The sequence below is a fragment of the Ruditapes philippinarum genome, unplaced genomic scaffold, assembly GCF_026571515.1.
Source record: "Ruditapes philippinarum isolate M1 unplaced genomic scaffold, ASM2657151v2 ctg2356_1_1_1_1, whole genome shotgun sequence".
NCBI classification, from domain to species: domain Eukaryota; kingdom Metazoa; phylum Mollusca; class Bivalvia; order Venerida; family Veneridae; genus Ruditapes; species Ruditapes philippinarum.
In genome coordinates, this window is record NW_026858859.1 from 89520 (window position 1) to 115910 (window position 26391).

At 35.0% G+C, this 26391-nt stretch overlaps 2 protein-coding genes across 6 annotated transcripts in view; one reads left to right on the forward strand and one right to left on the reverse strand.

Annotated features, from left to right (window-relative positions):
- The window catches only part of LOC132754506 (coiled-coil domain-containing protein 191-like), a 44992-nt gene extending 29496 nt beyond the window's left edge, over nt 1-15496 (reverse strand). The window contains exons 1-5 of the mRNA XM_060745146.1: nt 15302-15496; nt 5985-6023; nt 5561-5693; nt 4337-4546; nt 2580-2737 (exon numbers count right to left, since the gene is read on the reverse strand). Coding sequence (XP_060601129.1) covers nt 2580-2737; nt 4337-4546; nt 5561-5693; nt 5985-6023; nt 15302-15379 — 618 coding nt within the window. The 5' untranslated portion in view covers nt 15380-15496. The remainder of the gene's footprint in view (nt 1-2579; nt 2738-4336; nt 4547-5560; nt 5694-5984; nt 6024-15301) is intronic.
- The window catches only part of LOC132754503 (PR domain zinc finger protein 10-like), a 68546-nt gene continuing 57602 nt past the window's right edge, over nt 15448-26391 (forward strand). For 2 of the 5 annotated variants that reach the window (XM_060745139.1, XM_060745144.1), the window contains exons 1-3: nt 15509-15568; nt 20292-20540; nt 24226-24429. In XM_060745139.1, the coding sequence (XP_060601122.1) occupies nt 20340-20540; nt 24226-24429 (405 nt within the window). In that variant the 5' untranslated portion in view covers nt 15509-15568; nt 20292-20339. Of the gene's footprint in view, nt 15569-15706; nt 15791-15831; nt 15969-20291; nt 20541-24225; nt 24430-26391 lie in introns of those variants that run through there. The other 3 variants (XM_060745140.1, XM_060745142.1, XM_060745143.1) reach the window with 3 other exon arrangements.

The window sequence follows — 26391 nt, forward strand, 5'->3', positions numbered from 1 at the left end:
CAAAGGGCACAATTTGAGCACAAATATTATACTATATATTTATTCTTAAAAAAAAATCTCTTTTGGTGTTCTGTTATATTTTGCAAAACAGTAACCCTAGGTCATATAGCCGACCAATCTTTTGGTTTTTGGTCATTACAGTAATAGCAACTTCTTAAATGACAAATTTATTGACATTCAGTTTTAAAGCATTAAATCTAAGCATTAAATTTGTTCTAAATACATCAATTATACATTATAAAACACAGCTTTCAGAAGAAAAATAATCTTCATTTCTGATGTTTATGAACATGTAAATTTGATCCCATCACTAGGCACAACATTTGCCTGAAATGTTTCTAGGAATTTTCAAAACAAAGGGGAAAATAGCACAGTAAATCAAAACAAGAGGACCATGATGGCCCCATTCACAAACCTAGGACACACTGCTAGAAAAGGTCACAATTTTTATTTAAAATTATCTTTACATTAAAAGTCAGTAATGCAGTCATTTTTTACCCAAGCTACATGATTTTGAAATATTTGTAGATGTCTGCTACCTAGTGCTTCATGACAAATATCTAAGCAAGCTTTTTTTTATCTTATAAATTTATTTTTTGGTTCGGTGCCATAAGCATGAAAAAATATGTCAGTACCGGAGTAAGAATTTGAGTAAGAGTAATCAGGAAATTCATAAATGGTGAATGAGCATATTTTTTTTCCATGCAGTAAATTTGTGAAGGTTTTAAACAAAATGTTTAGTTACTATCTACAGGATCTTTTAATTCTAGAACATGCTTTTTTATGCAAATTGCAGTTATCGTATAAGTTATAAAAGACAAAAGACAGAGCAATTTTCTTTTTTTCCATTTCAGCAAATAATAATAAAATTGCAAGTCAAATTATAGTATTGAATCAGTAATTGCTATACTAAGCATGATTTATTCACATCTCTGATCATAAACATTCTTAATCACACTAGCTGGTCTGTCAGGCATATTTCTAATTTTGTGTAGATTTTAGCATCCATAACAGGGTTCTAGCCAGGAATTTCTGAAGGTATGTTGCAGAATTTCTTAGCTCATTCAAGCGTCTGCTGTTATTGACATTGATTGACAGATATATTGAGAAATTATGTGAGACGCTTGGTTGATTATATATGGTTTGTTTATTCAATGCTGATATTGAGTGTTTCTTTTATAATAAAGGGATGTTGGGGAGATAAACAGATGACGCAATTACATGTATACCTCAACGCCTGAATGCATTAACAGGCTGGCTAGAACCCTGCATAACAAGAGGGCCATTATGGCCTTTATATCACTCACCTGATTATTGAGGCTCTTAATGACAAGGAACAATTAATATTGATAACAATAAATGATCTTAAAGGGGGCGGCAGTGATGTAAAACCCTGAACTATAAATAGCATGCAGTGTTAACCTGCAGAGAGAATGTAAACAAAAACAGCTGATTTTACACAGGAGAGGTTTAATGGATGTTTTATATAACTCACAGATTAATTGAAGACATTATTATTTTTGAAGTCAGTTGTTTTTTTTCTTCTTTTATTTCCACTGGAATGCTGTATGTGTCCTTCATCAAGTCAGACAATTATATCCAAATCCAAAAGATGTGTCTTACATAGGAACAACCTGCTAAAAATGTTCTTGACAGGAATTTAAAATATTTTTAAGCTGTTAATGTATAAAATTTTTATGCATATGCAACATTTAGTTTCATTAACATTTGTGAAAAGTAGTTTTTGACTACAAGATATTTACAACAAAATATAGTGTAAATGAAATATACCTGGAAGTTACTTTTACTGTTTTCATGAAGGTTAAACCATTCAAATACAAGTTAAATCAGTACTTTGAAATTTAAAAAAAAATCATATATTAATGGATTATTGTAAATTTGTTGGATTTGATAAAGCAAGTCAGTAAAAGTTATTGTTTTTTTCTTATCATGTATTCAGCATTCCAATGTGTCGTCTGCTGAAAATCTCCCTCCCTGAAATATACATCGTCTGCTACAAATCTCTCTCCCTGAAATAAACACTGCCACGTGCTTCTGTTTACTACTGAAGGTTCATGACCTGTAATGATCACATGGCTCCTCCCAGGGAAATTCAAATTTCAAATTTGACAGCCAGTATTTTTTTCCAGAAATACACTTAACAAAGTTATATTTTGAATAATTTTGGTCAATCTTTATCAAAAATATCTATGCCTACAAACATGCCAAGTGTTGTTTTAATGCATTTGGTAATTAATCTTAAATCTTTGAAAAAGGGTCCCTGAAGTGAAGCATGCATAAAATTAATAAGAAACCTGCCCTAGCGCCATCTGCTGGCTTTTATAGTCCAGTTGGGCCTTTAAACTGATATCATAACATTCATATAAGCATCTGAAATAGTGCAAATGCACACAAGGTTTTTCCATATATAGGCTGTGTTAATGAGTGTTTGACCCCAGATGACCCATATTTGAAATTCAGCTAGTAAATATCTTAACAACTTTGCTCACAAATTCAATAGAGAGGTAAGGTATTTCGACAAATACTGTAAGATGTTATTAGAAGTAGAAAAACATTACCTGTTGATGTCGGAGTTCCATTTTATTGCGAGGATCTTTATGTTTTCCCCACTTGTCAAGTCCAAGGTCATTTTTAAACTCTTTCTTCACAACTTGTTTATCTAACATACTTTTCATGACAGATGCTAACACATCACCTTCATCAAAGTTGTATATATCTTAAATCAAAGACAGTTATCTAATTATTGCTTGTCAAAAGCAAATTTTAGTACTGATTCACAAGGAAATATTTGATACAATTCATTTATGCAGTATTCGTTTCAGATATGTTCATTTCTATACCTTTGAGAGTTAGAGTTCTAATACACTGCACTTCTCCTTAAAGATATACTTCGACCAAATTAAATATTTAAAAATACTTATAATATTTGAAATCTCAATTTTATATCCTCAAGTATGCTTTAAAGAAAATAAAAGTAAGCAAAACCCCAGATGCACAACTGCACATGCAGACTAACATTCAGATTTCAAAATCAAAAATCAAAATTTAGAATTCATTACAAATCACTTTGTGCTTACATAATGTCACTGAAGATGTCCATTGACACCAACATTACTTTTTGATACAATCAGAAATTAAGACCACCCACTATTAAGACCATTTTTCTCCATAATCACAAGCGGTCTCATTAATGAGGTTATACTGCTCTCTGTAATTCTAGGCAAAGCTGGACTTCACTTTTCAGTAAAATTAGGGCAAAGTTATCGTCTAACCTTGCCTTGCTCTTGGTCAAATACTTTTTGAGCTACGTGTGAAACAAATGAAAATTTTTACTAAGTCAATGGCAATGACTTAACAAAACTGAATTAATCCACATGCTAAATCCCAGGTGCAAAACTTTACATGCTGATCAACATTCCTGTAAGTTTGTTTACTCTAGCTCATGCACTTTTAGAACTACATGTGACACAACATGGAAACATATGCACACCCGGATGGACGAGGGCAAAAGTAAATGCCCCTCACTCTCTCCTCTAGAGAAGGGGCACAAAAATAAATTATTTAAATAAATAATGGTATATATTTAATAATAATCAAGTCACAAAGACACAATTATTGTTTAGTGGAATATTGCTGTGTCATTATCATGGTGTGAATTTATTTGACATGCCAGCCTTATTTCCCCTGGTAAATATCAATTACTTAAAAAGAAGATTTTTTGGAAAATTAATAACTTGTAAAATAATTAAATAAAGAAAACAAGACAAAACAAGAGCCCGGTTTGAGCCGGGTGATGCTCCCCAAATAGGTTTTGGACACAGGAAAGTACACCTCTTGTAATTTCAGAGTTATGTCCCTGGAAAAAGTTCAAAGTGCAATCATTCCAAAATAAGGCAAGGCGGAGTTACTGTTCTTTGCACTGCACTTCTAATCAATGCGATCTATCAACCTACAAAGTTTCTTGTTGATACCTCTTATGGTTTCCGAGTTATGTCCCAGACAAAGTTCAAAATGTAAAAATGAACAAAGGGCAATAACTACAAAATTTGAAATGGCGGAGTTCAAGTTCTTGTGCACTACACATCTACCCATTTAGATCTATATACCTACAAGGTAAAAACGGAATGAATAGGATCATAGAGAATTTACTGTTACCCATTGTTCTCCAAGTCACACAAGTACCTCTGGTTTGTACGGACAGACGGACAAGGTGACGACTATAAGTGGTGAACTTTTTTCTCAAAGGTACCGGCAACTTCAAGATAACAAGTATCGACTGTAGAAAATTATAGAGTTAAAGCAATATACAAATTACCTTTAGAATGCGAGTTATTTAATCTGGATGACAATGGAAGTCCATATTCCTCATAGTTGTTGGCAAGTAGGTTGTCCCATTCTCGTTTTACATCTGCCTGTATCTCATGTTTTTCCCATCCATCTTCATCATAGTTACAGTCTATCTCTGGTCCAAGTCCACCGGTAAGATTCACTTTTTCTTCCATCCATTGTGACAATAAATCTTGAGCTAAAACAAAGTTATCCAGAAAAACAAAATCATTCAGAAGCAGCTCTTTATATACTGATCATAAGAACAGCCATTATTTAAGCTTGACAGTTTATGTGATTCAGTACCCATCCATATGTGGGGATGTAGAATACCATGACCCATACAAAAGGGTCATGATAGCCCTTAATCGCTCACCAGTGGGTATGGTCTAGATGGACAAGACTTAATGAACCTGAAAATTCCCAAGTTTCATGCCAAATATCTTAGCTCTAGTCTTTTAAATTTCAGGGGAGATGATTTTTTAAGGATTTTTCTTCAAATATACAAGGTAAACGAACAATCCCCGGGGCCAGGCCAATTTCAGTCCCAGAGTTTTTGTTTGTACAAGCTTAGTTGAAACCCATTAGATGATGTTTCATACTAAATATCTAAGCTGTTAGCTAACCTTCATGGCTTCAGAGGAGACAATAGTTGAAGAATTTACTATATAGATATATTATAAGGAAAACCCATGACCCCCTTGGGCACAGCCAATTTAAACCCCAGGGCTATAATTTGAAGAGGCCTAATAGAGGTCCATTACATGATGTTTTATGCCAATTATCTAATCTCTTGCCTGTATTGTTTCAGAGAAGATGATTTTTAAAGATTTTTATTTCTGTTGCCATGACAACCAGTTTTGCATGGAATGAATCTTTTTGAACAACTTTTAACAACTTTGATAATTTCTAGAATGTTTTGATATTATTGATCCAGTGGTTTAAGGAAGAGGTGTTTTTTTAAAGAGAAGTGTGAATGGATGGACAACAGACAGGGAGTGATTATAATAATTTACCTTAAGCATGTTCTGCTTTGGTGAACTAAAAAAATCCTAGCTATCAGAAACACTGGTCAGAGGGGTGTTTTAGCATGTATTTAGTACAACAAATATATTCTGGGAGTTATTACAAATTGCAGGTAAATAAATAAATTTATTTTTTCAATTCTTGGAAGGGTGTATGCCACAGCCTGGACTGCCAATAGGAAGCTTACCTTCATTATATGCTTGCTCATCATCTTGCATATATTCTCTTGTAGCCTTAGCAATAGCTTTCCCTCTTGTTCTTCCATGTTGGCTTGAACCAAATACTTGCTCAGCTGCTCGGTGAGATGCATCTTCAACTTTCTACAATACGATGTCATATCCAGGTTACTTCAATAACTATCTTCAAATTTAACATAATTATGATCTTTATAAGCAAGAGTTTTTAAAAATTTGCAAAGAAAGTAAAATTAACATGAAGATTTGTCTGTTACTTTCATAAAAGAATGAATCACTAAAAGCATTTGCTATTTGGAAAATAGTTCTATAGAAATAATTTAGGCATTTAATGTTTTAATAAGATAGAATGTCATATTTTATAATATTAAAAGTTCTCTTCTTGTACTTTAACAAGTAAAGTTCAGGAACATCTACCTGGATCCAATTCTGGATGTCACTGTTTGTTGCCACTTTCTGAAAATAATGCAAAAAAAGAAGATAAAAAATACATTATAACAATAGCACAAACATAATAACAAATAGGCCATTAGCTGAAGACAATATTCTCTAATTGGACAAGCTTTTTGTGGTCAAGGCAAATGTAATCTTGACCATTGACCTACTGATTAGGTCATCTGCTAGTCATGACTAACCTCCACAACAAATTTTAGGACTGTAAACCCTTAGTGTTTTAGAGAAAAAGATTCTTTAATTCTTAAATATGTAAATAAGTAAATAAATAAGTATATATATATAAAGGGGAAAACCCAAGACCTCCTGGGCAAGGCAAATGTTGATCCTGATGCCATAATTTGAATATCCTAATACCAGTCTACTAGACAATGTTTCATGCCAAAAATCTAAGCTCTGGTTTCAGTGAGGAATATTAAGTTATTATAGTTTTTAACAAGGGCAACATTGTCTCAAAATACGCATGTCACAAAAGCTTTTGACAGAGATGTGGGCATTATGGATATGCATATAGAAGATATGCTCTGGACAATATCCAGAAAATATCTAGATATTTTATCATCTCTTGTGACCTTGACCTGGCAAATATTAACCTATCACCTACATGTGTCACACTTGAAGTCACAATAGTTATCATTTGTGTTACTATCCATTTAATAATAAATGACTAAATGGTCCCCGTACACAAACTTTGACCTCTCTATGTGACCTTGACTTTGGTTGCAGGGACCTGGATTGTGAGCGCAATAAGCCTAACAATGGTGCACACTTGTGCCAAGTTACATTAAAGTCCCCGATGAATGTTGAAGTTTGGCTCCGAACAAGCATTTTTCAATGACCGCTAAGTGTGACTTTAACCTTTAACCTAGAGACCTGGTTCATGCATGTGACACTGCTTCTCATAGTGCTGAACATTTCTATGAAGTTACATTAGAATCCCATCATGCCTTGAGAAGATATACTCTTGACAAATATATTTTATCATCTTTAGTGACCTTGACCTTGCATATATTAACCTTAATTACATGTTTTACACCAGTAGTTATAATAATGACCATTTGTGTTTCAATCCATCAATAAATGATAACTAAATGGTCCGAATACACATTTTCATATTTTATCTGTACTTTGAACCCTATATGTAACCTTGACCTTGGCTGCAGGGACCTAAATTTTGCATAAGACACTCTGCCTCACAATGGTGAACATTTGTGCCAAGCTATATTGAAATCCCTCTATGCATGTAGAAGTTTTGCTCTGGACCAGCTTTTTCAATGACCTCTAAGTGTGACCTTGACCTTTGACCTGGAGACAGGCCTTGGATATGTGCGCAAAACAGCATCTCATGATGGTGATATTTTCTATGAAGTTTCATTAAAATTCCTCCATGCGTGCACGAGATATGATCTGGACAAAATCTCTATATTTTATCATCTTAGCGACCTTTACTATCATTTTAAGTGACCTTGACCTTGCATATCTTAACCTAAACTAAAACTATCAGTAAATGTGATTAATACCCCCGCAAGACTGCTTCAGAAATGAGGATGTTACTAGTAGTGATGGAAATCGGATGAAATTTGTCCCAATCGATTATCGGTTCAGTCGGATGGGACATAATCGATAACTTTTCGAATAAAGTCGCGTTAAAAAGAAATATGGAAGTTACATTTCTTCCCAAGGCACTTGATTATATTCAGTAACATGAACTTCATTTAGCAATTTTTTAACACAGTTTTAACCTTATATAGACATAATTTTGCGAAATAGATTTTATTTTGCAATGGATGTCAAATAATTACATTCACATCACATTATATTACTATCGTTTACATTACTTATTGAGCCTTTTCAGCTCCAAATTGTCTCTGAGAAGATTTCTTTGCGAAAGGCAGTTCCTAAAAGAAAATTACCGTCAGAATTAATTACCTTTGATACTTAAAACATTTTCGACGACGTCGCGGAACAAATTTTGTGAATCGATTATTGTCGCTTTACATAACAGTAACTGATTATCGGTGACTTGCGACAATAGGAACATCACTAGTTACTAGTAACAGAATACCTTGAAAAAGAATTGAAATAGAGTTATGGTTGTGGGCAATAATAAAAGATAATTGTGGTTCTTGTATGTTGCATTTCCTTTCAATGTGGTTGACCATTGATGATGTTTTATTGAATTACTCTGTAATAAGTCCAGAAAGGAACAAAGGGCAATAACTCTATAAATACTGAAGATGGAGTTATGGCTATTGTACACTGCACTTCCTCTCATAGCGCTTGACCATTGTATGAAGTTGTATTGAATTCCAACTACTAGTTTTCAAGTTATGCACTGGACAAAAAAAGTAACAAAGGGCAATAACTGTAATTAGGCCAAATAGAGTTATGGTTTTTGTGCACTGCACTTCATCTCACTACCCTTGACCATTGTATAAAGTTTCATTGAATTCCAACCATTAATTTTCAAGTTATGCACTGGACAATAAAAAGTAACAAAGGGCAATAACTCTGTAATTAGTCAAGATGGAGTTATGGTACTTGTGCACTGCACTACTTCTCAATGTGCTTGACCATTGTTTGAAGTTATATTGAATTCAAACCATTAGTCTTCAAGTTATGCTCCGGACAAGGAAAATGCAACGGACCGCTGGACTGACCGACCGACCACCTGGTGACTCCTATATACCCCCCAAACTTCGTTTCCGGGGTATAATTACATGTTTCACACAAGTTGTCATGATAATGACCACTTGTGTTTCAACCCCTCAATAAATGATGACTAAATGGTCAGAATACACATTTTCATATTTTTTATGTTAACTTTGACCCCTGTGTGACCTTTACCTTGGTCGCAGGGACCTAAATTTTGCAGGCGACACTAAGCCTGACAATGATTATGGTGAACATTTGTGCCGTTTATAATTGAAATCCCCCCATGCATGTAGAAGTTTTGCTCCAGACAAGCATTTTTCAATGACCTTCAAGGTCAAGGTCACTGTTACTAAAAATAGAAATTCAGTTTCAACTCAACTTAGTTTGCTTTGGACTATTGACACCAATCTTGGTGTATGTATAGATTATATTAAGAGGCAGCTTGGGATTACTACCCAGGTGTCTGTGATCAAGGTCAAGGTCACTGTTACTAAAAGTAGAAATTCAGTTTCTGCTCAATAACTTGAGTTTGCTTTGGCTTATTGACGCCTTATTTGGTGTGTAGGTAGCTTATATCAAGAGGCAGCATGGGACTGCTACCCAGGCGTCTGTCATCAATGTCAAGGTCACTGTTATTAAAAATAGAAATCCAGTTTCTGCTCAATAACTTGAGTATGCTTTGGCCTATTGACACCAAACTTGGTGTATGGATAGCTTATATCAAAAGGCAGCTTGGGATTGCTACCCAGGTGTCTGTGATCAAGACCAAGGTCACTGTTACTAAAAATAGAAATTCAGTGTCCGCTCAATAACTTTAGTTTGCTTTGGACTATTGACTTTAGTATAGCTTATATTAAGAGGCAGCTTTGGATTGCTACCCAAGTGTCTGTGATCAAGGTCAAGGTCACTGTTCAGGCTTCGCAAAACTGCTGAAAAATTTGCCTGACATTCGTCAGACAAACTTTCAATTCTTGTCTGACCGAAAGAACTTTTGTTTGACCAAATTTTTTTCCAAAATATATGTATATGGTGATACCTTTGTGTTTTTTTTAAGTGTGACCTTGATCTTTGAAGAAGCTTGCTATAAACCAAGTTTGATCATAATATCTCATTCCTAACTCTAGTTATTGTTCGGAAACCATTTTTCTATTTTTAGTAACGGTGACCTTGACCTTGAAGCAAGGGGATCCAAATCCTTTGATTGGTATATCTATCTGCCCCTTCCAACAAACAATTATCGGCAATAATTTTGATCAATTAAAATATTAATTATTTATCCCCTGTCGCTTCCTTAGTGAAGGTGTCATACACTGTCATTAACAACTGGCCAGTATAAATTTAATCTGCCTGCAGGCAGTTATTACACCCTGAAAAATACCGCTAAATATTCACGAATTCGAAAACCTAGCTAAACGCCGTTTTCCGGTACTTTCTGTACATAGCTCTGGGGAATTCACCTAATGGAGTGTAATATAGAAAAATAGAAATAATATTAATATCATGTAACTGTGTTATGTACTTCATTTGGTGTAATTCCCCAGAGCTAAATCCGTAACGTACCGGAAAACGGTGTTTAGCTAGGTTTTTGAAAAGGTCAATGAGGTCATGAAATCTACTAGATTCAGCGAATGTTTCAGGTAACCGACATGTCTAATTGTCCTTACTTAAAATAGCTTTATTCTATTCTGTGACTGATTGAATTTACAATGCCTAAATACTTTATCAAGATAGAAAAACTGTTAATAATTATTGACATTCTGTTTTTTGTTTATGGTGTCATTAAATTTGCAAGTTCATAGTTGTAAATACTGGTAATATAGGTTGTATGCCACTATGTAAATTTAAAAAAAATGTTTGCTGATCAATGCCCCACCTCCACAGTGTAAGAAATTAGGATTTGAATCGACTAGGCTGGTCGGACTACCAGATTGGAATATTCACTAGCCCAAAAGACATTTCACTAGGACGATTCATTTGTTCAAAACAGTTGTTTATATTGCCTCTAAAAATACAGTAGCCTGGTTGGGCTTGTTACTGTGAAAAGTTGGTAACCCGAGGAGAAATTTAGTAGTCAAAGGCTATAGGACTACTGCTAATTTCGAACACTGCCTCCAAATGAAAAGTGTCCCGGAAATGAGTCTAAAAATTATGGCATATATGCTATAGAATTCTATATATTTTTTAATTGTTTTTTTATTTGATTTTTTTTTTTAAATATATACTCGAACTCGGTATTATCAGCGCACCTCTATTATCGACGTATTCCGAAAATACGGTAATTTACATAAATAACACCGCCTACCACCCTCTCACGTGAGTAAACAATAACAAGGAAGTTCACGCTCCATCAAATCGCTAAATTTTCGTAGAAAATGTCACAAATTCAGGTAAAAAAAATTCATTGCTAATAAAAATCTATCAAATCCTATTAATTAATATGCTTTTACCCCAACTTATTCCTTTTTTTTAAAGCTTTATCCACGACAAATAATATCCGTCTGCTATCACTTCTCAATGTACACTGATGACGTCACTTTTTTTTCTATGGAAGGCCGTTTTCGTAATAATAACACTTACATTATTAACCATCCTGAGCAGAGCAAGTTGTAGATCTGCATTTTTAGGTAAGTTTTTTTTACTCTGTTATTCTTTTTTCAGGTTTCTCATACATTGACTGCTAAGAGGCGTCTTTCTTTTAGTACACCACACCAAGTGAAACTGAGGCGCCAGTATGACCCAGCAAATCTTCAACGTGCCTATGATGCAACCAATAAGGGTATGTCTGCCTATCGTGCTTCTAGGCTGCATGGGGTGCCAGAATTTACCATCAAGGATAGGCGATCAGGAAGGGTTGAGACTGGGGCAAATCCAGGGCCATTGAAGTTATTTTCACCCGAAGAGGAGCAGAGGTTGGCAGACCATATAAAGCACATGGCCAGCATTGGGTATGGCTATACTAAGGCCAACGTACAATATCTGGCTGCTGATTTTGCAGTGGCTTGTGGCAAGAAAATAAACAGTGACAAACCACTTAGTGACAGTTGGTTTTATGGTTTTCTAACAAGATGGGAAAATTTGAAGGTTGCAAAACCTCAAAAGCTCTCTTTACTTCGAGCTAAATGTGCCTCCAAGGAGGTCCTTGATCAATATTTCAAGGAACTTTGCACCATTATTTCTGATAATGGACTTGAAGGGAATCCCGAGCGCATTTATAACATTGATGAGACTGGCATTAATACAGAGCATGCTCCACCACATATAGTAATTTAGTATGTGATGCAACCTCTCAGCAACAAGCAGTTACTTCCCCAAGATCATCAACTGTGACAATTATTGGTGGTGGAAATGCTGTTGGGAACCAGGTCCCACCCTATTACATTTTCCCAGGGAAACGGTGGAATAGTGAATTTTTAAATGGAGCTCCCACTGGTGCAGATGGTGAAATGTCTGATAGTGGTTGGTCTAATTCTCTTATTTTCCAAAACTATCTTACAAAGCACTTTCTAAAGTATGCAAATGTCTCATCTGATACTCCAACTCTGATTCTTTTTGATCAGGGCTGCCAACAGCAAATTGCAAAATCAGAGGAAAATACGCCGGGGGTCAAGGGGGCTGAGCAAGCCCCCATTTGCGGGTCCAGGATTCTGATGATTTGGTATGCCCTAAAATCAATTTCCTGGACTCTAAATTTGACTTCCTTGGTTGCCTTTAAAGCCATTCAGAGACACTTTAGTTGGACTTCAGGTTTTCATCAGCCCCCAAAACAAATATCCGACATTTTGACAACAGACAAGAGCGACAATGTAAACTGTAATTTGATTGGTTATTCTAAAATAGAATGCCGGAAAAGACTCGATTTGACCAATGAGAAAAGCGCTTACAGACGTACCATAGGCGGCTAGCGTAACGATAAAAGCCGAAGCGTGCCGGTTTTTGGGTACTGTATAAAATATGACGAATGAATTTATTGTCTTTGTCGAATTTACATCGATCTCAAAAATGACCCAGGAGCTCACGAAATCCGCGGAAAATCGGTAGCCCTGTTTGATGGACACAAATCACATGTACAACTCTCTCTTATTGACTGGGCAAGAGAAAAAAACATAATTCTGTTTGTGCTTCCACCTCACACAAGTCACATAACACAGCCTTTAGATGTTGGGGTATTCGGACCTTTGAAGTCTATGTACTATAGGGAATGTCAAATGTATTTACAGAAACATCCAGGTCAAAAGATCACCAAGTATGAGTTGTCTAAATTAACTTCAAAGCCATACTTGAAAGCTCTGTGTCCTGAAAACCTCATTTCGTCTTTCCGGAAGACTGTCCCAGAATATATCCATTCTCAGATTGTACGATCAAAGAGTCCCAGATAGCACCCTCTTCAATTTATCCAAGTGTTCCTAATGTGTCTGCTGTTGATCCTCAACCTCAGTGTCTTCAGTGTTCACCAACACAAACCAATGTGCCAATACATGCCCAAGAAACTGACAAAGAAAACATTCCAGAAGGTGTACTTAGTCCTAGAAGTATTTTCTTCAAGTCCAGGACCATCACTGGCATCTCTGATCCCAGTAGGAAACCTAGGAAGAAGTTTGTACCACCATTTCTAGCTGGTAGTTTGTCAAAGCCCAACAACATCACAGTGCTTCAAGCTAAAAAGCCCAAAGCAAATCAAGCAACAATCACTGATAATTCCTCTCAATCTGTAAGATCTTTAAGTAAATCCTCTACTACAAAAGCAGTTCAATCATCTTCTTCAAAACAACTACCTCATCCAGGTCCTTCTGCTTATTATGTCAGCAGTTCAGAGGCTGAAACTGAGTCTGGATTTGAGGATGAATCTTCAAATTGCTGTGTGTGCCATAAATTTTCACCTCCAGCTCTTAAGCAGTGTACAAGTTTAGTTATTGTGAAGTGGGCTCAATGCGATAAGTGTCATCACTGGACACATTTGTCCTTCTGCACTGAGGTCAGGGTTGTGCGGCGTCATAGTGAATTTCTATGTCCCCACTGCCAATAAATGAATTTAAAACTTTAAAAAAAACTGTTAAAAGACTGTTTAAGTGTTTCCTGTTCCATGTTGACTTTATAAATATCCAGTTAATTGTTTTGAAATAACACTTTGACATTGTTTGGTGACATTTTATTTTGAAAACCATGAACTTGTTGAGTCATACTCTTGACTTGAAACTTTATAAATCAACCATAATATGTGTGTAAAGTACAGAAAGATAATTATTTGACGGTGGATAACCAAACTATAAGGTAAGACAAGTTTTCAGTCATGTTTTTTACAACAACGGCTTGCCATAGTTGATCAATGCTGAATACGTCGATACTAGAGTGTTCTCCCTTTAGGAAGTTGTGTATGCGGTCATGTGTATTGAAGCTAAACATCTTTGACCCAGTTCAGCATAAACTGAATTTCTTACGGTAAATTTGTAGAAAAAGTGTCTGCTTTTTCACGCAAAATATACTGGGCAGGAACCAGTTTCCGGACAGAATTTGAGTTTTTTTAATTGTCTACTTTTTTATAATAAACATGCATTAATAAAACTAACATACCAAAAACCTGAGCTCTAACTACGTCCGATAACACAATATACTGCCTGGTGACGTAAGCAATGTACAAACTGAAGGGTTAAATTAGGTCATCAAAAGTGTAAATTGTTCACTCTTGCAGAAGCAGTTTCCGGACATATATCAAGCTGCTATTCATATCTGTTTTTAACTGCTAATTATTCTCATATAACAAAAAATTTCGTCTCACATATTAGCTTTCTTATATAATTAAGCTGATTTACTGAAAAATGTTTATGATAGAAAAATATCGATCGCGTGATGGGTCTCGGAATGACTGAAAAGTGAAACGGATATTTTTGTGTGTACGACAGCAACGAAGTGCGAAAGTGGAGTAAACCTAGCTAAACACCGTTTTCCGATACGTTACAGATTTAGCTCTGGGGGTTACACCCAATGAACTTCGAATGAAGTACATTGTGCATTAATTGCTACCCCAAATTATATCCCAAAATAAACAAAATATTGCGCATGTGCAGAACAAATTACATGCCCCAAAGGGATATAAGGCTGTTTATAAAACACAGGTAAGATATCCTCACAAAATTTTAATGATGTATCAACTTGGAAGGAAGTTTATTTTCTCAAACAATCAAACCAAGCATCTTCATGATATATAATACCGATCGTCATCGATAAAGCCAAAATTAAGCCGTTATAATACTTGTCTGGAAACTGGTATTGTCCGGAAACTGGTTCCTGCCCAGTAAATTATTTAATCTAGCACTGAAAAAAAAAAACGCGTAGATAGTACATAGTGGAAACTTTAAATACGCCGATAATACGGCGTTCCGGGCTACAACGTGTAGTCTATAGCCGGGCAAGCCAAAGCCCGGACTCCCCGTATAATTTATAAACAATCAATAAAACAACTTGTATTAAGCTGCGGATTTTATTGTTAAACAAAAAACAGCAAATTTCACATTGAATATTTAATTGTAAATTGATGGATTGAAAAATCTTAAAATTTCTAGTATAAATTTATGGACAGTCCATAAATATGAATCTAACCCACTCCCACACGTCAAAATTAAAATTCCTGCCTGTGATCGTGAATAAGACCGTGGATCTTCTTGACGTTTCCAGCGGTACAAACTAGGTTTGTGTATGTTTTCTGTCATATCTTTTATATTCCTATAATATTCTGTCTTTCATGAACGCGGAAAATATTAAGTCTTTGAATATATTTTTCATGAAGGCAGCCATTTGTAAACAATATTCTCGCCAAATATGTTTATCATGTGACCGGGATCGGGAGTAAGCGAGACTGAAAAACATGGAGGTTAGTCAGCTAAATGTTAAGTGATAATGTAAGGATTAAATGCGAATTTTACACAGTTCTTATATTTTTTTTGTTGTGATTAATGTTCATATTGTACAATTTTAATTGTTAGATGGTGAAAGATCTTATTGCTAATTAATACGCAAGTTGAAATTTCCCATGAACCCCTTCGACGTGGACTCTCCCGGCCGGGGTTGTTGGCAAAGTGGTACACTCCCAAGCACTAGCATTTTTAATGTGGGGGTATCTGGTCAGTCTGGGATATTCCATTTAGCAGTAAAACATGATAGAAAAATGAATAAACTGATAAATAAGGGACATACAGTAGATCTAATGTTCTGAAACACTAATTGAATATATCATATGTTTAGATAAAACCATAATAGAAAATATATTTCAAAATGGTGGAAAGTCAAAGATATCCATGGGTGCCCACTGCTTGTTGTTGTATTTTTTTTAATTTAAAAATTCAATATTTTCTACAGTAATTATAATAATTTAATGTTGAAGAATTTTGACAGATACATAAAATTTACTGAACAAACATTTGACGACTTGTGACATAAAGAGGTAGATCTAATGGTGTTGACTCTAGAACAGGGACCATTTTAGGGCATTTTCTTTAAAATTCTGTCTTTTTCTGTCAAACCCCTTGACTGGTTTGCGGGGACTAAGTTAAAGTGTGAAAGAAAATAAGACATATATAAGATAATTTACATTTATATATATAAAATATTATTAAAATAATAGTGGGAAGTGTAAAGGGTTTATTAAAGGGTTTATTGTCCCCCCACCTTTTCAAAGAAAAAAGGGGGATATAGAAATAGGCTCCGTCTGTCTGTCCATCACACTTTCGTGTCCGGTCCATAACTTTGTCATTTATCAAAGGAATTTGAAATAACTTGGCACAAATGTTTGTTATAGTAAGACGATGTGACATGCGCAACATTTACCAGACCCCTACCTCCAGGGTCAAGGTCACACTTGCTCATTCAAGGTCAACATTGTCTATTTGAGGGTATACAGGGGCGTAGCTTGAAAGAAAGCACTCTAGTGTTAGGGGGTCCGGGGGAGTGGGGGGGTGCATGCTCCCCCGAAATTTTTTGAAAATCTACATTGCCATAGCTGACTTTTTGGGTATAGAAGAGAAGAGAATACATGATTTTGCTACATTTTGGTATCATTGAAAACTTTACCATCAATATAAATATTTCCGTACTTATAACTAACTCAGCGCAAAACAATTGTAAGTGACACTTCAGCAAAAAGAACTGCTTTCGGTTTAAAGGAATAGGAACGTATATAGATTGAACATCTAAAATCCGGAAACTTCTGAAAACCGAACATTTTTCAGGGTCACAAAATTTCTCCCGTTTTCTAAACTTTGAACTTCTAAATTCTGAATTCTGAACGAATTTCTGGTAAAATTTGGGTTATATCAATTCAAATTAACTTCCAAAATCCGGAAATTGAAAAAGGTGTAAATGAATATTATAATTGAGATAATACATTTAAAACCTTCAAAATGTCAGTATCTTCCAATTAGCAGAAACCATTTATCTTGACACCTATTAGAATCTCAACCTGTCAAGCATGTCAAACACTTGATTAAAGTGTGAAAATTAAAAAAAATGAGAAGTATAATGTGATGAAAAACAAAAAAATACTGGTTAATAGCTAGTACATGTACAACATGAAATATACTAAATATTTATACATTAAGATTTTGTATCAACAAATACTGTTATACTAGGTGATAATAAAATTTAACATACAATGTAGATAAAAGTCCAATAAGTTTTTAATTTTATGAATTTAATCAGCTTCATATATTTTTGATCATGTCTCATAGTTCAAGGGATGTTGGTTACTCTGTTTGAAAGCAGTCTGGCAATCTGTTATAGTGAGATTGGTAAAGTGTATGCAATGTAACAATTTTTAAGTAGGGGTAGACTGTTTCAGTGGATGGAAGAATGAGAATTTAAAGTAGTCTTTCAGGGAATGTACCTAAGCATGTGGGCATGTCGGGATGCTCTCCCTAAGATAACAGTAATTTTACCTCCTAGACGTAGTCTTTTCGGCACTTTTGTCACCTCTACAGAGTAGCAGCAACATAAAGGGAGCACTTCTCTGTCGTCTGTCTGTCCTTCTGTCACAATACATGCCCAGACTACTCCCAAGAAACTACTTTTGCAATTTCATCCAAATTTTTACAGGAATGATCAATACTAAGTCTAGTTGTTCTTACCTGTTCAATGATTTTTATACGCCTCTTTCAAAAATGGGTTATATTATATTATGTGATTTTTATTCTTAAACTTTGTCCTGACCAGTCCTTTTAAACCACTACAGTGTTCGAAATTAGCAGTAGTCCTATAGCCCCTGACTACTAAATTTCTCCCCGGGCTATAAACTTTTCACAGTAACAAGCCCGTCCAGGCTACTGTATTTTCAGAGGCAATATAAACAACTGTTTTGAACAAATGAATTGTGCTAGTGAAAAGTCTTTTGGGCTTGTGAATATTTCAATCTGGTAGTCCGACCAGCCTAGTGGATTTAAATCCTAATTTCTTACACTGCCACTAATGCAATTTCAATAAAACTTTAGAGAATTGATCAGTAGTTCAAGTCCTTGCGCATATTACACAGGTTTTCCGCGTGAATGATTTATGGCCCTTTTATGAAAAAGGTTTTTTTTTGTGTTGCCAGCTACCAAGAAGCTTGTCCTGACTACTTCTCAGAAACTACTGGTGCAATTTCATCCTAGCTTTACAGAAATTATCAGTATACCAAGTCTAGTTGTGCATGATATCTGTATTTTTCAATGATATTTGTGAGAGTTATTGCCCTTTAAAACTACATAGAAATGTTCACCACTATGAGAAGCGGTGTTGTGGGCATGAACAAGGTCTCTAGGTTAAAGGTCAAGGTCACACTTAGAGCTCATTGAGAAATGCATGTCTGAAGCAAAACTTTTACATGCATTGAGGGATTTCAACAGGGCTTCCATTAAGGGAAGTTTGGGAGTCATTTAATCCTTGATTTTGGCTTGTGACTTCCAGGATCTAATACTTTTCCTTCTTTGCTTCCAATATCAGAGATTTTACAGTGTCTGACTTCCAAATTTTGAAACTTAGTGGAAGCCCTGTTTCAATATAACTTGGCACAAATATTAACCATTGTGAGGTAGAGTGTTGCGCATAAAATTCAGGTCCCTTCAGCCAAAGTCAAGGTTGCACAAAGGGGTCAAAGTTCAGGTAAAAATACAAAGATTTGTATAAGGACCTTTTAGTCATCATTAATTTAGGGATTGTAACACAAATGGTCATTATCATTACTGCTGCTGTGACACTTGTAATTTAGGTCAATATATGCAATGTCAAGGTCACAAAAGATGATGAAATATACATATTTTGAACCGAGCATATCCTACAGGCATGGAAGGATTCTAATGAAACCACTGATTTAATATAATTTATGATAAGATTTTGTTATGTGTATATGACTTAGATAAATACTTTTAAGGTAAATAAAACTTTTGTGAAAATAAACAAGCTCATTTTTGCTAACCAGTGTAATGACAGGTTTTATAAGTGACAGAAAATTCATACCACTGACAGAGAAAGTACAAAGCCCAAAGCTTAGACATTTGACATGCATACATGCCATATCCTCTGCTGGGGGACAAAACCCCCCGATTTTCGACCTTGTCTGTAGATCTCCGGCCGTGGGATCAAAATGATCCGATTTTCAAAAATACTACCAACAAAAAAATAAATTAAAGCATCATTTTTACCAATAAACATAATTTAACGAAAGACTTACAACTTTTACAACTATACATGCCTGAAGTAATATCTCCAGGGGTCTAAATGATAATTGCATTGTTTGTTACTCCGACACACTTCAGGACATGTAGCATCAATTTGTAGATTTCTAGATAAGTTATATTAATCATGACCCTCGGGTCAAAATTGGCCTTGCAACAGTAGTTACTTTCTTTATGTAGACTACGGTATAGGAAAACACATCTTATCTTTTAGTGGATAAATTCTATGCCTAAAGCTTTGCGTAGTAGACTTCACACTTAGGGTAAAAAATGCTTCCTCCTTTGAAGTCATATACATAACAACTAGCAACTAGCCTTTTCCATTTATCCCAGCCATCTTCTATTAGGAGTATGAATTTTATTCAATGATATTTTATCTTCTTCAGGTCTAAATTTTTGTGGTAATATTATAATAATTTAGATAATTGAGTTACTGTTTCTTTGGACTTCCATATTATAAGATATGGGAAGAGAATAACAGTTTACTGGGTTAAAGTAACCAAAGCTAGAAACAGATTTTTATACTTGTTGTAAGAATACCTTGGTGGTCCTGTAACATTGGGTGGAGGTTGGAGCCACATAATCAATGCGTTGGAAATAATAATAGATTTTAACACTTGCTCCTACAGATTTTACTAATGTATTTAGTGATCAATGTCTTTCATATTTGGTAGATAGATACCTTGGGCAGTCACTAGTGTTTTTCTATCATTTTATTTACAGTTAAAGCTGCAGTCTTTCAATTTTTCAAAAAGTCTAAGTCAAGAAATATAATGTTTTGAGTTAAGTAAATCACAAAAATGCTCACATGATAATTTGCATGGTTTAAAACGTTATTGTTTTTGAGACTAAAAAATAATTTGGTGACAACACTTAAAATACAGCTACATGTATGAAATGAGTAAAATTAATTGTATTTCAGATAAAATAAATAGTTAGTGTTGTTTGTTGCTCAAAAAACACTGTAAAAATGGGAGATATCGGTTCAAACACCCCATCTTCATGGCAAGGCACACATCCAGACCATCCAATATATCAGTCAGCCAGAGAGGAGGAACCAAGCTCCTCTATAACTTCTTCATCTTCAGCATCTTTTGCACCAGCTGTATATAGAGGGCAGTCTGTGTTTCAGAATTCAAGCCGTTATGTTTCAGACAGCTATGATGTTCAGGTATCTTGTTTTATTACCCTTCCAGACTTTTTCCTCCTTTTTGATTGGATATTGGTCACCCGAAAGAAATTGATATTACCGAGCCAGACGGGTAATATACACACTAAATTTCCCCGTTGGGTACCCCACGGTGTAAACAACATGGGCTGTGGCGATGCGCGTACGGTTTAATTTTTCGTGATGTAAATTCCGATTTACAAGCACTTTTTAACTGTAAATGATAAATATTTACCAAAATAGAGTATGATACATATTCTCATCAGTATTGAAAACAAATATGACCTTGTGAAAGCCTGATATTAATTCCAAAAAAGTGCGTTAAACAGACTACTCCTTTTCTCTTGTTTACATTCGTTAGGTTCGAAAGAAAATATGTGACATCATGTTGTGGTGAAGGGGTACCCTAAAGGGAATCTTATTTCGACGTTTCATTTGAAGTAGCAATGATTTATATTAAAATCGTCTTAACTCGGCAGGGGAAGGGTAATAAAATTATTATTTTGGTTTTGGAGTGATATATGTGGATATATTACCTGCCAAGATAAAATATCACCCTCGCCTAACGGCTCGGGTGATATAAAATCTTGACAGGTAATATATCCACATATATCACTCCAAAACCAAAATAACATATATTATTATACCCCAAAGTACATTATCTGATTATGTATAGGGGGTTATACTGTAATCACTTTGTTGTGTCTGTCAGTCAGTCTGTCTCCATCGTATCTGCTCTATAAATCCTATACCCCTTGAAGGATTTCCTTCAAATTGGCACAACAAGGCAATATGCACAAACTATGCCACTGCTGTGCGAGCTGAAGGTCAAGAACACCCTTAAATATATCCACTCAATTGATTCCAATACCTCTTTAAGGATTTCCTTCAAACTTGGTCCCAAATGTTCACCTGAACAAAGTAATGTGCAGAACATTGTGAAGGTCATAAGTGACCCTTAAAGGTCACATATCAAACAATTATATGTCAGCTCTTTAAATTCGTTGATGTTCAAAAATTTGTTTTTAGTCCCCTACCGGTTTACCGGAGGGGACTTTAGGTTTACCCTCCGTCCGTCTGTCCGTCCATCTGTCTGTCCGTCCGCAAAACTGGATCCCGCGATAACTTGAAAAGTACTGAAAATATTTTTATGAAACTTGGTATATGGATAGATGGCAGTATGGAGATTATGCACGTCTTTTTCTTTTCTTCCTATGTTGAAAATTCTGGTTGCTATGGCAACAAATAGGCTGAAAATATGGCAAATTTTACACATAAACTGTATCCAGTGATAACGCAAAAAGTACTGGAAATATTTTTATGAAACTTTACATATGGGTAGATGGCAGTCTTGAGATTATGCACGTCTTTTTCTTTTCTTCCTATGTTGAAAATTCTGGTTGCTATGGCAACAAATAGGCTGAAAATATGGCAAATTTTACACATAAACTGGATCCAGTGATAACGCAAAAAGTACTGGAAATATTTTTATGAAACTTGACATATGGGTAGATGGCAGTCTTGAAATTATGCATGTTTTTATGCCCCCGCCATGTAATGGCCGGGGCATATAGTGTTACCCTGTTCCGTCATTCCGTCCTTCCATCCTTCCATCCTTCCGTCCTTCCGTCATTCTGTCATTCCGTCATCATCAGTTTCCGTTCATTATCTTAAGAACGGTTGCACACATTCAACTCAAATTTTACATATGGATATGTCATGAGAAAATACAGGTCAAGTTCGAATTTGGTCATGGTTCGATGATTTTTGGCAGAGTTATGCCCCTTTTACTTTGTAGATATTATGAAATTTCAGTTTCCGTTCATTATCTCCCCAACGGTACAACACATTCAACTCAAATTTTACATATGGATATGTCATGAGAAAATACAGGTCAAGTTCGAATTTGGTTATTGTTCCATGATTTTTGGCAGATTTATGCCCCTTTTACTTTGAAAATAATATGAAATTTTCAGTTTCCGTTCATTATCTCCCCAACGGTACAACACATTCAACTCAAACTTGACATATGGATATGTCATGAGAAAATACAGGTCTATATTTATATACATATTATAAGGTTATGACTAAAATCTCATTTTAAGTCACTATCAAGCAGTATATACCATCCAAACACTGTGTGGGCCCCCTGTGGTACAACACATTCAACTCAAATTTGACATATGGATATGTTTTTGGAATGCCCAGGCCAATTTCGAATTTGGTCATGGTTCATTGATTTTTGGCAGAGTAATGCCCCTTTCACTTTGAAAATAATATGAAATTTACAGTTTCTGTTCATTATCTACCCAACAGTGTTACATATTCAACTCAAATTTGACATACGGATATGTCAAAGGAATGGGCAGGTCAAGTTGGAATTTGGTCATGGTTTGATGATTTTTTGGCAGAGTTATGTCCCTTTCACTTTGAAAATAATATAGATACATCTTAGGAATAAGCAGTTTAAGTTTGAATTTGGTCGTGGTTCAATGATTTTAGACAAACTTATCTTTCCTGAATGTTGGAAAAATTTTGAACTTTCAGTTTCAGCACACCTACTGTTAGCCATTATTTTGGCTACAAATATGCAATATGCTATTTTTAAAAGGTTAAGACTGAATAATTTCAGTGCCTTGAACATTGTATGAAAATGGTTTGTGTTAACATTAAAAAGTTTTAAGGGCTTTGAACTTAAAATGAAAAAAATAATTAATGCACCATCTGAAATTTTGGCTGCATGCGGGGGCATCCGTGGCATGATGACACATTTCTAGTTTTCTTTTCTTCCTATGTTGAAAATTCTGGTTGCTATGGCAACACATAGACTGAAAATATGGCAAATTTTACACATAAACGGAATCCAGTAATAACTCAAAAAGTACTGGAAATATTTTTATGAAACTTGTTTTATTATGTTTTGTGGTCAATATTTTCAAATACAGACTTCATCCTCAAATTCATTATAAATGGCAATACACAGGAGTGTATGACAATTAAAGAACTTTTTAAGGGACCGGTAGGGGACTACTGTATTGCCCACAATACTATCAAATGCTTGTTCATATTTGAATACATGTATTTGTTTTCATGAAGTTTGAGTGAATGTGTCCTCTTATTTTGTGTCCGAAATTGTGTCCGAATTTTTTCAATAATTTAGAAATTAGGAATATCTCAAGCACGATTGAAATTTTAGACTACAGTGTTATCTTTTATTATATGTCGGGCAATATTTCAGAGTATAATTATTGTTATGCACCTGGTCATCCATATGTCTGTCTGAAAGCAGTTTTATATCTATTGTATATCTTTTGAACCAATGGCAGAAAATTTAAACTGCTTGATAGAAATCTACCCATAATGAGACAACTTAAATATTTGGCATGTAGCTTTGCCTTGTTGGACCTCTACAAAATTTATATCAATCATGACCTTCAAGGTCAAATATTTGATTTTAGCTATAATTGGCGACTTTGTTATTCATCACCTGACCATATCTTACCTTGCCTTTAACTTACCTTACCTAACCTTACCTTACTTACCTTATCTTACCTGTCTGCCCTGAACTTACCTTACATTTCCTTACCTTACTTTCCTGTACTTTCCTTTTTTACTTACAAAGCATTAAATTTAATTGTAACAACCATGAAATTACTGTATAATGATAAGGTATAATTAATATCCACAGAGTGATTCTGTTAGAAGTCATATCTATCAGGCAGCAGAGTCATCTTACCATCCGGATCATCATAATGGAGGACAGCACTTTTTGGAGATGTCACAATCTAATAATGAGAATCAAGATCAGATAGGCAATTATAACAACTTGAATAACAATAGCAATGGTTTTGGGTCAGCGCAATCTACAGCTAGCAGTTCACAGACTTGTGATGTAAGCTATACAATTTATGAGGGTTGTATGGAAAGTTTCCTAATTAAATGCTCTGTAATCCCTTAACTTTGACAAACACAATTATTCTTAAACTGAGAACATTCTCATATGAATGTTGAGATACCTAATCAAACTTATCTCAAAACAGCTGCTAATATGGATGCCAGATCTAAAAATAGAACTAAGCTTTAAATGTCTTTTCTTAACTGCATGATAAATGTTGATGAGAGTCTATGTACATGTAGGAATGCTTCTAAGTGGAATAATTTTATTAGCTCGACTATACGCAGAATAATCGAGCTAATGCCTTCACCCATTTGTCGGCGTCTATATCTGCGTCCATGTGGTTAAGTTTTTGCGTGTAAGCTGGTATCTCCATAACTACTGAAGGGAATGGATTGAAACTTCACACACTTGTTCTCTGTGATTATCTAACATGATTGGCTCAAGTCCAATAACTCTGATTTGCTATTTTGCATAATTATGCCCCTTTTTCGACTTAGAAATTCTTGGTTAAGTTTTTGCGTGCAAGCTGGTATCTCCATAACTGCTGAAGGGAATGGATTGAAACTTCACACATATGTTCTCTGTGATTATCTAGCATAATTGGTATAAGTCCCATAACTCTGGTTTGCTTTTTTGCATAATTATGCCCCTTTTTCAACAGAAATTCTTGGTTAAGTTTTTGTGTGCAAGCTGGTATCTCCATAACTACTAAAGGGAATGGATTGAAACCACACACACTTGTTCTCTGTGATTATTATAACATGATTTGCATAAGTACCATAACTCTGATTTGCTTCTTTGCATAATTATGCCCCTTTTTTGACTTAGAAATTCTTGGTTAAGTTTTTGTGTGCAAGCTGGTATCTCCATAAATACTGAAGGGAATGGATTGAAACTTCATACACTTGTTCTCTGTGATTATCTAACATGATTGGCACAAGTCCCATAACTCTGATTTGCTTTTTTGCATAATTATGCCCCTTTTTCAACTTAAAAATTCTTGGTTAAGTTTTTGCCTGTAAGCAAGTATCTCAAAAACTACTTAAGGGAATGGATTGAAACTTCACACACTTGTTCTCTGTGATTATCTAACGTGATTGGCACAAGTCCCATAACTCTGATTTGCTTTTTTGCAGAATTATGCCCCTTTTTTGACTTAAAAATTCTTGGTTAAGTTTTTTGCGTGTAGGCAAGTATCTCCATAACTACTGAAGGGAATGGATTGAAACTTCACACATATGTTCTCTTAGATTATCTAACATGATTGGCATAAGTCCCATAACTCTGATTTGCTTTTTTGCATAATTATGCCCTTTTATTGACTTAGAAATTCTTGGTTAATTTTTTTGCGTGCAAGCTGGTATCTCCATAGCTACTGAAGGGAATGAATTGAAACTTCACACACTTGTTTTCTGTGATTATCTTACATGATTGGCACAAGCCCCCTAACTCAGATTTTTTTTTTCATAATTATGCACCTTATTCGGCTTAGAAATTCTAGGTAAAGTATTTGCTTGTAAGCTGGTATCTCCATAACTACTGAAGGGTTTGTGCCTTTTTTGGAACAATTTTATGCATTCATAATAATAAACCAGAGATTTACTCGATAAAACATCGTAAGAAGAAGCCTTTGTACCTTTTCGGACAATTTTATGTATTCATATAGGTAAGCATTATTATACTCAATGAAACACACTTGTGACAACTTTTCGAATAGTCGAGCGTTACTGTCCTCCGACAGTTCTTGTTATTTGGCTTGTAGTTTTGCATAGCTGATTTCTCCCTTTGTTTTATAAATCATTTCCCTTCCTTTAAAAACAACTCAGCATACGAGTTAAATGATGAAAGGAAAGAACTCATTTCCTGATGTCTAGTAAAGAAATTGTTCTAAAAATAGATTCCATAGCTTGAAGTAAGTCTAAAGGTTATGACCTCTAACAACAGAGATTTCAGAGA